Source organism: Monodelphis domestica, chromosome 1 (assembly GCF_027887165.1).
Source record: "Monodelphis domestica isolate mMonDom1 chromosome 1, mMonDom1.pri, whole genome shotgun sequence".
Lineage (NCBI taxonomy): Eukaryota > Metazoa > Chordata > Mammalia > Didelphimorphia > Didelphidae > Monodelphis > Monodelphis domestica.
Window position 1 is genome coordinate 293,743,939 of NC_077227.1, and position 12,129 is coordinate 293,756,067.

The 12,129-nt window shown below is 33.2% G+C and overlaps 1 protein-coding gene across 11 annotated transcripts in view; it reads right to left on the bottom strand.

The window, feature by feature from the left end:
* MDGA2 (MAM domain containing glycosylphosphatidylinositol anchor 2) overlaps positions 1 to 12,129 on the bottom strand; it is an 811,975-nt gene that overhangs the window by 76,488 nt on the left and 723,358 nt on the right. For all 11 annotated transcript variants that reach the window (XM_056820935.1, XM_007473236.3, XM_056820917.1 and 8 more), the window contains 3 exons: positions 11,394 to 11,549; positions 10,073 to 10,231; positions 5,310 to 5,440 (listed from right to left, as the gene is read on the bottom strand). In XM_056820935.1, coding sequence (XP_056676913.1) covers positions 5,310 to 5,440; positions 10,073 to 10,231; positions 11,394 to 11,549 — 446 coding nt within the window. The remainder of the gene's footprint in view (positions 1 to 5,309; positions 5,441 to 10,072; positions 10,232 to 11,393; positions 11,550 to 12,129) is intronic.

Genomic DNA, 12,129 nt, shown 5'->3' on the forward strand with positions numbered 1-12,129 from the left:
ATAACTTCCCCTAGTTCTGACCTTTCTTCTTTAACTATATCCTTTTGAACCAGTGATTTACTTTAGGACAGTCCTCCTCGTCCCCTCCCTTGATGTGCTTCCCTTTCTAGCCCCTCCGTTAAATTCTCCTTCCCCTCTCCTTCCCTCCCTTTTTACACTCCCTCCTCCCTCCACCTCCTTGATTTTCCTTTCTTTCTTACCCTGTTGGATAGGATAGAATTCAGGATCCCACTAGATCTAGATGTTCTTCCCTCCCAGATTTGATTTCAGTGAGAGTTATGTTTAAGTAATACCACTTCACGCTCTCTTCCTCTTCTTCTCATATGAGAGTTCTTCCCCTCCCCTTCCCATGTGTATCTTTGTATGGGAAAGATTGTTCTATTTAGTCCTCCCTCTAGTTCTTGAAGTAAATATTAGTATTATCGACAATTCCCCCCTCCCTTTTACTTTCTTTGTCCCCCCTTCACCAAATATTCTTGATGCCCCAATCTTTCCCTATGCATGATTCTTCTAACTACTCTTATGATGCATACAATTTTTGAGAGTTAAACAATACATTTTCCCCACATAATAATGTATATAATTTGATGTAAATGTAGTCCTTATAGAAGAGAGTTTGACTTAAAGAAAAAGATAAGATTCATCTCCTTTTCCCTTTCTTTCATATTTCCCTTTTCATTTTTCTCTTGCTTTCTGTGAATGGATGTCAAATTTTCCACTAAGTTCTGGTCTTTTCTTAGCAAATGCTTGGAAATCTTCTATTTTGTTGAATGCCCATACTTTCCCCTGGAAGTATATAGTCAGTTTTGATGGGTAGTTGATTCTTATAGGATCTGACGCTCCTCTTCTTGTGCTTGGCTTCTTGTAGGATTTTCTTCTTTTCTTGGAAGCTCTTGAATTTGGCGATTACATTCCTGGGGGTTGTCTTTTGGGGATTTAGTATAGAGGGTGTTCTATGAACCCTTTCTATTTCTATTTTACCCCCTTGCTCCAGAACATGTGGGCAATTTTTTTCTATAATCTCCTGTAAAATAGCATCGAGGTTTTTGTTTATCTCTGGTTTTTCGGGGTGATCAATAATTCTAAGGTTGCCTCTTCTTCCTCTGTTTTCCAAGTCTGTGACTTTTTCAGTGAGATATTTCATGTTTTCTTCTAATTCATTAATTTTTTGGCTTTGCTTTGTTGGTTCTTGCTGTTTTGTAATCTCGCTGTCTTCCATTTGCTTAATTCTGGTCGTTAGGGACTGGTTTTGCTTTTCAGCTTTGTCTGCCCTTCTATTAGATGCTTCCAGCTCCTTCTCTAATTGTGAAGTCTTGTCTTTCAGACTGCTGATCTCTTTCTCCCATTTTTTTTCCCAAAAGGTTTCCATCTTTTGGGTAAGCTCCAGTTTGAGATCTTCCAGAGCTTGTTGATAGTTTCCATTTTAGGAGGCATGTTCTGATTTTGTTTGGATTTCATCCTCATTCTCTTCTTTTCCTTGGGTACTCCCTCCATAAAAGTTTTCAATAGTCACTCCCCCCCCCCCTTTCTTCTTGGAGGCTTGATTTTGGTACATGTGAGTCATCCCTTTGGTGCTTTTATTCCACTTTCTCTTTTTGGTCTAGGGTCTGGGTGATGTGGGCGGGTTTTCTGTGAATTTAGGTTGCCTCAGACTAGTTCTTACCAGCCTCTGATGTTTCTTAGAGCACAGACCCCTGTGCTCAGCACGGTAGCCCCTTTGCTCAGCGCAGCCTCTCAGTGCGGTCGCCCCTTTTCTCAGTGCAGCCTCTCAGCGCCCCTTTGCTCAGCACAGCCTCTCAGCGCAACCGCCCCTTTGCTCAGCACAGCCTCTCAGCATGGGCCCTTTTGCTCAGTGCAGCCTCTCAGAGGGGTCGCCCCTTTGCTCAGCGCAGCCTCTCAGCGCCCCTTTGCTCAGCGAAGCCTCTCAGTGCGGCCGCCCCTTTGCTTAGCGCAGGATTTTCCTGTGAAACCACCCTGCGAGGTCGTTTCCTTGCAGTCTTTAGATCCCAAGGACCCTGGTGTGCCCCCACCCCCCCAGACAGCGACGCTCCTCACTCACTTGCTGTCCCAGTGAGCGCTCTGATACCCTACTCTGGTTTGGTGGGGGGGGGGAGGGGAGGCTCAGTTCAAGTTTCTGTGCAAGCTTTTCCTCCTCCTTATAGTGTGGAAATGTTCAAACCCCATGTACTTTCGTTTCTGTGGGGTACTGGGGAGTCCCTCTGTTCTTCCAAAGGTGATTTTTATGCTCTTTTGAGGTAGTCTAATCGTTCGGTGCTGGGGAGAGGAAGCGATTCACATCTAGATTGCAGCCATGTTTACCAGGAAGTCCATATTCAGCTTTTTAAAAAACTATTCTGGTTCATGAATCCACCCAGGCCCTTTTTTTTGCATTCAGTTGAAAAGAGACTTATTACACCTGGACAAGACTTCCTCAAGTTGAATATGTAGACTTCTATCAAAAAACTCCAGAATAAGTATCATCAAACCATATCAAAACCATACAGAAGTGGTGATGGGATACTATTGTGCTAAAAGGAATAATGAACTGGAGGAATTCCATGTCAACTGGAATGACCTCCAGGAATTGATGAGAGTGAAAGGAGCAGAACCAGGAGAACATTGTACACAGAGGCACATACCCTATTGCACAATTGAATATAATGGACTTCTCTACTAGCAGCAATGCGATGATCCAGGACAATTCTGAGGGACTTATGAGAAAGAATGCTATCCACATCCAGAGAAAGAATTGTGGGAGTAGAAACACAGAAGAAAAACAACTACTTGATCATATGGTTCAATAGGGATGTAGACTCAATTGGGGATATAGACTCTAAATGATCACCCTAGTGCAAATGTTAATAATATAGAAATAGGTCTTGATCAATGACACATGTAAAACCCATTGGAACTGCTTGTTGTCTAAGAGAGAGGGGTGGGAAAGAACATGAATGAAATGAACCATGGAAAAATATTCTAAATTAATTAACTAAATAAATAAACTAAAATAACATGTAGAAGATGGAAAACCCCAAAACCAAGAAGCTATCTTAGGTATTGCAAATTATATTTGCCAATGAATTCCAATTTTTGGTAAGTTAATCCTTTAATTATTTTATCTAAAGATTCTGTTCTAGAACATTTGGCTTTGCAGCCTGTAAAAATTAAAATTAGCCATCAATAATTTAAAATATTTTATTTTAAAAGATTTATTAATGATCATTAGAAATAAAGGAATAAAAATAAGGTAACAAAATAAAACCACAAGTCCATTGCTAATTCTATTTGTTCAAAAAGCCCACTCCACCAAAGTTGATACAGGAAGCAAAAGAGCAAGACCAGGAATTCCACCCTGTCTCCAGGAAGTACATAATGACAGGAAGTCAGAGGGCTCTTGGGAAATGCAGTTTTTAGGGTAACAGATTTCCAATCACACAGGCCTTAACACCTGACAGCCATAAAAACTCTGAAAAAGTCTTTCCTCTCAGCACCTGCTTTGGACCTCCCATATTAATTTTTTTTTTCCTTTGGCCAGATGCAGAAGGGTGTGGCATCTGGAGTATCTTGCCCAGTTATCTTGGATCATCCCTTCATCCCATTGGCTATTATTTATGTCAGCTAGATGTAAATTAATCATCAACACGTAGAATTATATATATTTTAGAAGAAAACTATCTAGCTTATTAGAAGACAGTTATAAAATTTGATCACAGGAAAAGAAATTACTTTCTTCTAATACAAAATTTTAACTGTTTAGTAGATGTCAAGTGTACTGAAATGCCATTCTTAATATAGGAAGGTGATTCTACTGCCTGAAATAATGTGATAAACTGCAATGCAATTAATTTATTCTGATTTTTTTTTGGCTGAAGTGATAATTTAAAAAATGAAATAAAATTAAACTCTTGAAATAAAAAAAATTATGTGTAGGCTCTTTGATTATGGAATTCATGCACTCCAATAATTCTTAAATTATTTCTCTTAGACCTCTTCTAGATTCATAGCTGTTTTTGCCTATTATCTTGAATAAGATATTAAAATTTTTTAAATTTATATATATATTTAATGAATTTTAAGTATTTTTCCATGGTTACGTGATTCATGTTTTTTCACTCGCCTTTTCCCTCACTGCTCCTGGAGCCAACAAGCAATTTCATGGGGTTATACATGAATTATCACTCAATATCTATTTCTATATTATTCATTTTTATAATAGAGTAATCTTTTAAAAACTAGAACCCCACATCCTATATCTATATAGAGAAGTAATGAATCATATTTTTTTCTTCTGCATTTCTGCTCCCACAGTTCTTTCTCTCAGTGTAAATAGGATTCTTTCTCAGGTTGTCCTGGATCATTACATTGACATTAGTAGCAAAATCGATTACACTGGATTGTTCCACTTTGGAAAGTGCAAGATTGTTCCATTTTCCACATTGAAACATTGAAATGTTTCACTTTCTGTGTATAATTTCTCCTGGTTCTGCTCATTTCACTTTGCATCATTTCTTGGACTTTCCAGTTCTTATAGAAATCCTCCAGTTCATTATTCCTTATAGCACAATAGTATTCCATCACCATTACATACCACAGTTTGTTCAGTCATTCCCCAATTGATGAACATTTCCTCATTTTCCAATTTTTAGCCAACATGAAGAGTGCCTCTATGAATATTTTTGTACAAGCATTTTTCATTATTATCCAGTAGTTGTATTGCTGGATCAAAGCCCTTTGGGCATATTCAATAAAATATTTTCCCTGTACTTAAAAAAATTTGAGATTGACAATGGGGTCACATTTCCACATTGGGGAATTGTTGATATTATTTTTTATACTTCATAAAGTATATAAATATATAAGTCCAGTATTAAGATTTGAAAAAAAATTATTTTCTCTGATAAGGACATAGAAGCAAAACTAGCAACAAATAGTTCCCAAAATGATTATTCATTTTCCAATATAGAAGAGTTAGTCTACCATTTGGCATAGGGTAGAATGGGAAGTATAAGAGGAACATCCACAATTCAAGTCATATATCATGTTTTATAAGTTGATATTATCTCCTGAACCTATTAAAATTTTAGTCATAAAAATGCTTTCAAATATAACATTTAACTACTAATGCAGGTCATTGTTAATAAAAACGTCTTCATATAGCACAATTTGATATTTATTTGAAACTTTTCAAAATAGCAAAGATAAATATTTTTATCATGGAGAATTATTACCTGTTTCTAGGGTATTTGCTAAAGGATTTAATTTATCTTAATGCTGCAGTCCATTACTAGGAATGACTATTCTTTTCTTACCTGAAATGAAGTGATTGGATATATATTAACATGGGCCTCATTCCAGTGCTGTCCTTTATTACCACTAGAAGACCATAAGGGATTTTCTATTGTTGTCTGTCCTTTTAAACGCAGATAAACATTTAAAACACCTAAAAATAAAAATATATATATATTTCACAGGTTACAAAAAAAGTAGAAAGGAACTAAATGTACATTTTTTATGTTCAGTTTCTTTCTATTTGCAAAGTAGCTACAGCTTTAAATAATGAAGCTATAAAGATTTTTTAAAATATTGTGGATAAACTTATATGAAGTCATGTAGAAAAAAATAATTTTATATAAAGAATATGCATATTGACTCCAGTAATACAAATGATAACTATAGGATATATATACAAAACTGTGCTGCTTAAACTCAAGGAGAATGTTATTCCTTTTATTAAAATTAAAACACACAGTATTACATAATTTAACAAGAGATTATTTACAAAAGTATATATATATATATCATGAATAATGGATGATTAGTATTATTTAATGTCTTTTAAAACTATTTTTTCCAGGGAGTATACAATGTAGTTTGTTTCAGTTTATGTTCAACATTCATGATAGATGAATAAATATAAACAAAAACCATTTAAAATAGAAAAAAAATCTCTTAAGTCCACAGTAACCATTCTTTGAATCCAAAATATTACTTATATCACTCAAGTATGATTTTTTTTTTGACAAAAGTATATGTGAATTCACTTGAACATGAAGTAAGGAGGAATGCATGTTTTGAAATGTTCTGACCTATATTCTTTATGTTTTGATCTTATAATAAAATATATGACCATAATCACACCAAAACATGGGATGACAGATATTAAAATTGACTGAGGAAGCCTATTACCTAGTCCCAGATGTACAATATATTAGTTCTCTGACCTTGAACAGAGCAAAAGTTCTTGAGGACTCAGTTCTCTCATCTACATAATGAAAAGACTAATCTCAAAAATCCCTTCTGGGTCAAATAAGTGGCACAGTGGTGCCAGGCTTGGAGATAGGAAAATTTGTTTTCCTGAATTGAAATCTGACCTCAGTTGCTTACTAGCTGCACAACCCTTGCTATTTAACTGCCTTAGTCCCAAATGGAGCCCTTTTGACATAACAAAAATAACTGAATGACAAAATTGCTTCTAAATTCTAAATCCCAAGTGAAATTTATTTAGCATGGCATTGCTACGGAATTTATTTGCTCTCCAAGTGATTTAAAGAGTATATTTTCAAAAATTTTACAACTATTTGCTGACTCAATTCCCATTTTATCTATTTTTTTTCTTCCAAGAGTACTGGCAGAAGAGAAAAGAGAAATGTAACTAATAATGTATTTTACAAGACTGCCATTTTATGAGGGACCTATTTAATCTCACTTCACTTTCCATTTAAGTCACTTTCCAAACTTTTCTACATTCTTGAATAGTTATCTTTCTAGCCTTAAAGAAATCTCCCCTTTGAGGCTGGAAACCCCTAATTGGTTATCCTTGCACTTGGGCCAACATTTCTGGAGAAGTCTTAGTCATGTTCATTTCACTCCCAACTCAACTTGACTATTTAAATATCCTTGATAGTTGCTTTACCATATCAGGTAACTTGTTTCCCTTCTCCTTCCCCCTTCCCTTATGTGTATTGTTCTTCTATTAGAATGCTAGCTTCTACAGGATAAGCATTTTCTTGTTTGCATTTATATCTATAGCTTTTAAGGTAATATCTGGCACATAGTAGGCTCTTCATAAATACTCTGTCTGCTATCTATCTTTGTTAAGTTAAATCAAGATTTATCAAATACCTACTCTTCTGGGGATACAAAGAGAAACAAATACAGTGTCTGCCCTTACAGAGCTCATAATGGGGAAGAGACATCATGCAAAATCCTATAATGAAGCTTCTCTGAGTTCCAGAGTGGCTAGTATTCCTTGAGTTCATCTTTATTTTTAGGAAATTATTCACTTTAAAGTGTATTAGAAAATGAACCCATATGAAATTAAAAATTAAAATTAAAAAAAAAAAAAGAAAATGAAATTGCCTCCAGTACATCATTCCTTTAGTTCCCTATTCTATTATGTATTCTCATTTTTTTCTTGTCTATTACACCTTCCTTACTAGCTACAAATATGCCCATATCTTCTCTGTCTTTAAAAAATTTCACGATTCTAACATGATAATTTTCATCTTCTATCTCTTCTGCTCTTTGTGGTACTTAATATTTGTTATTAAGGTAAAAGTATTTCTAGATTGAATAATTTGACTTCCTTTCCTTTTGATACTAAAACTTTGTATGTATTAATATTCGTTTACATGTTTATTTGCTTTCTATTTTGGAGGATGATTTGACAATTTTATGATTTCAAAACTGTGATTTTTTGTAAGTGCCATTTCTTAAATGCCAGTGTTTTAAAATAGCATTCTTGTAATTTTGCATGCTTCTGTGATAAAGTATTGCTTTATTATTCAGTTTTGACTTTTTGACTATTATTTCAGTTTTGTGTTTTTATGTAATTTTTAGGAGGAATACTGAACATACGAATTCTATATTATACTATTAAACTAATAATTGTTTATTTAATAATATTTAATATTTATTTAATTGATTTTCATTTAGCATTTTGTTAAAAATGTTTATTTTGCCACTGATAAATTTCTTTTTAAAACAGTAGGTGGTAGGATGGCTTTTGTAGAAATCCTATTATTTAAAATAATAGTAGTTAAGATTGCTTTGAAATTTTGACTAAAATATGTTCAGTTTAAAGGACTTATAGCAAATTTCACTGATTCTTTTGAACAATACTTTGATAAATGACACTATGTCTTTGTTCAACAGTGAGAGATAGCAGTACTAATTTTATATTCAGAAAATTTAGGTTTCAACACATGATTTTTTAGCAGAAAATTAAAAGTATTTTAAATGACATGTCAATTATAAGAATTATAAGATAATTTTCTATTGAAGTTAAATCATATTGAGATAAATAGGATGACTTTCATACTAAATATGTTAAAGTGTTAAAATTATATTGGGTTTTGATAATTTAATTAGCAAAATTAATATTCACAGCACTATTGATCTATAAATGAATAAGCTTGCTTCAGCGACTGAAGACAATAACTAGACCAGTGAGCATACCCCAACTCATCATGAAGGAACAATTCCCATGGTTTTATTCCTTTTAACAGGATTGAAGCTGATGTTCCAGAATAACGGGACACAACTACTTAGCATATTTCTTATATTTCCATCAATGGAAGTCTCCTGTACAAGGTCTTCATTGCAGATATAGCTGGGGAGCTGAAAATGCTAGTTCAATCTTGGAGCTGATCAAAATCAAACAAACTCATTGCTTATATAAGAAGCTTGAGAGTTAGTTTATGAATGGGAATCTAATTGAATAGCATACATTTAAAGGACTCAAAATTTTTATTAGTAGCCTTAGAACTCCTGTTATATAAAGTTGTATGTTCTTAAGTGATATATTTAAATTTGATCTTGGAGATGATAAAGAACATGCCTGAAAAAGGCAAGATATTGAAACTCCTTCAGATTCATTTGGATACCAATAGATATTTATATATACAAATGACTGAATATGTGAACTTTAGATATTTATGTAATTATTTATAAACTCTCAAGGAAGATCAAGGCTTTTATATATAGAATGGCCAAAGTAAGTGAATTTATTTTTCTTCATTTATGATAGTGCATGGATGATGTGGTGCTGACTGATACAGAATGTCTTTTTTTCTTGGTGTTTGTCAGGTCAAAATGAGAATGAGAGGCAGAGAACCAACACATTTGATACAGTTGATATATACTCTGTTTCATCTCATCCTCAATGGCTGCACTGAGTGTAAGATGGATCAGTCATTCATAATCTAGCACGTATAATTCTATCAGCATCTAAAACCTACAAATTTGAAATTTTCTTTCTGGTGATTTTCACTCTGTAGTTATTATCTTTATCATAAACACAAAGAATAACAAATTCAATGGTTAAGCTTCAGAGATGCTTTGAGTAATAACATTATTAATTTCTACAGAGTTGCATGGCACTTTACAAAGCCCCTTTGTATGAATTGTTTTATTGGGTTCTCAAAGACAAATAAGAAATCAAATTCACAGGTATTTTAATTTCATTATTTCAATTACATTGGAGAAACAGATTCAGAGAGGACATATAACTTATCCAAAATCACAATGCTTTTATATGCTAGAGTACATAGTGTCCATTAAAAATGAAAGCAAGTCAGTTTTCCCATGAACAAGTAAGAAATGATAAACATATTTTTGAAGGATCTACAATATCCATGACAAGATATTTTGCAATTGAGATTTGGAACCAGAATGAATTTTGCATTCAAGAAAGTGAAGGCTCTAAAATTCATACAACATGATTATTTTGAAATAATGTTTCCAAATATAGCAACTCATATCCTCATTAACATATATTGCATAATTAGTAGGCCAAATAAGTTGAACAGGAAACATGAACTAAAATCTGCTCCAAAAAGGCTTTAGAATTGAGGAATATGATGTTATACTCCTTGAGGGAAATAGGTTTGGCTCTTATATTAGATTTTAAATTTGGTTATAGACTTAGGCAATGAGAAAAGAACTCCTGGGTATTATGAAAGTTGGCAAAGAAATTGACCCTGACTCTCTTGCCCAGAATTGATTTAATTTGTTCTCCTGAGACCCATTTCTCATTGTTCCAAGACAAACATATTACCTCACTTGATCTTACCTATATGTTGTCCATACATGTGATAAAAGAAGCTGAAACAATATGCTGTATTTGTGGCTCCATAAGGATTTTTTGGGGCTATGCTGAAAACAGGACTGAGTAATCGGGCCTTTTCCCCTTCTAATCTGGGCCGAGAGGTCTCAATATACATATAATAACCTACAAATGGAAAGAAAAATATGATTAAATTACTTGAATATTGACAAGATCTTTATTAAAAGTAGAGATTAAAATTATTAAATATTCTTTAAGGTTTCCATATCAAATGAATATTGGTAGAAAGTCTGGTTTTAATATTTTTAAATAGATTGTTGCATGTACAGCAGTGTTGCCATTAGAGTGGTAATTTAAAAGAATCCTATAAATAAATATGTTGACTAAACCAACAATGAATAATAAGCACACATTTAAAAAGGAATTCTTTGCATATTAATTGTTTTGATTAAAAATAAATTAACAGAAATTTAGAGGTTACACATGTATGGATATTATCCATACATGATGGATATTTGAGTCAGTTAATTGAAAAATTTAGATTTAACTAATCATAGTTACTTGAAATATTCAGCTATTGAAGCAAGAGCCATGATGTTTTAGATAAATTATTTTCTGTCTTGCTTTACAAATGTTTCTGGGGGCAAGATAATAAGTATCTAGAACATTTGAAAATATCTTAAGTTTGGTATCATACAAAGAATAATTTAATATTTATATCTTCATATTTGCTACATAGTAAAAAAAATCCTCAAAAAGTCTTATTCTGATTCCATAGCAATATATCATCTAGCATTTCAGAACCAGTCTAAATAAACATTATCTGTAGGTTATCTACCACAAAAGGCAAGTAGGAGGTAGAGTGCCTAACTTGGAGTTAGGAAGACTTATCTACCTGACTTTAAATCTGACCTCACAAACTTACTAGCTATGTGACACTCAGTAAATCACTTAACCTTGTTTGCCACAGTTTCATCTGCCAAATAAGCTAGAAAGGGAAATGTAAAACTACTTCAATTATCTTTACCAAATAAAATCAGATGGAATCATAATGTTGAAAAATGCCTAAACAAAAATGGCTAGTAGGTGACAAAATTGTTGGGTTACAGTGGCCCATGAAATCTTCTCTTACTATTTAGAGAGGTTAAAATATATATCAGGGAAAATAGCTCCTGAGGATGGGATGAGTATCTCTTGAAATTTTGAAGATATCAAACTATAACATTATTGCTGAGCTCATCACCGATTTGGCATTAGTATTGTATTTTAAGGACCTAAAGGTAGAATAGTAGTATTTTGAAGACCTTCATTCACGAGAATCACATACCTTCTTTCGATCCAGTGCGATCTGCATTAGGTCCAGTGTTTGGGGTATACTTTGTATTTCTTGTTGCAGTACTTTGTTTTGTCCAGTCAAAATTATCTGTATCATCTTGAGTGAACAAACAGATGTTTCCGTCTTCAAACCCACAGTGAAACTCACCTGTGAGCAAATTAAATGAATGACATTAGAATTTGAAATTCTTTCAAAAAAGTTTTTAAAGCACTATATAATATTACTTGATGACAAAATGGGTCATCATTGTAGAATTGTTATCTTCAATTTAATGATAAAGATCTTAATTTTTGAGATGAAAATCTCATTAGACTTTTATAGCTTATATTCATAAAGCTATTTTAGTTTAATTTAATTACATTTATTTTACCAATTATATATATTAACAAATTTCCACTTAAGTTTTCTGAAGTTACATGATTGAACTTATCGTGCTCCCTCCCTTCCCTTATCCCTCCTGGAGTTGGCAAGCAATTTGATCTAGGTTATATATGTATTATCATGCAAAACATAATTCCATATTGTTCATTTTTATAAGTGAATAATTATATAAAACCCAAACTCCAAAACATATACCCAAACAAACATTTGAAAAATCACATGCTTTCATCTTCATTCCTACCCCAACAGTTCTTTCTCTGGAGGTGGATAACATTCTTTGTCATAAATCTTTTCAGAAGTGTCCTGGATTATTGTGTTGCTGAGAGTAGCTAAATCTATCACAGTA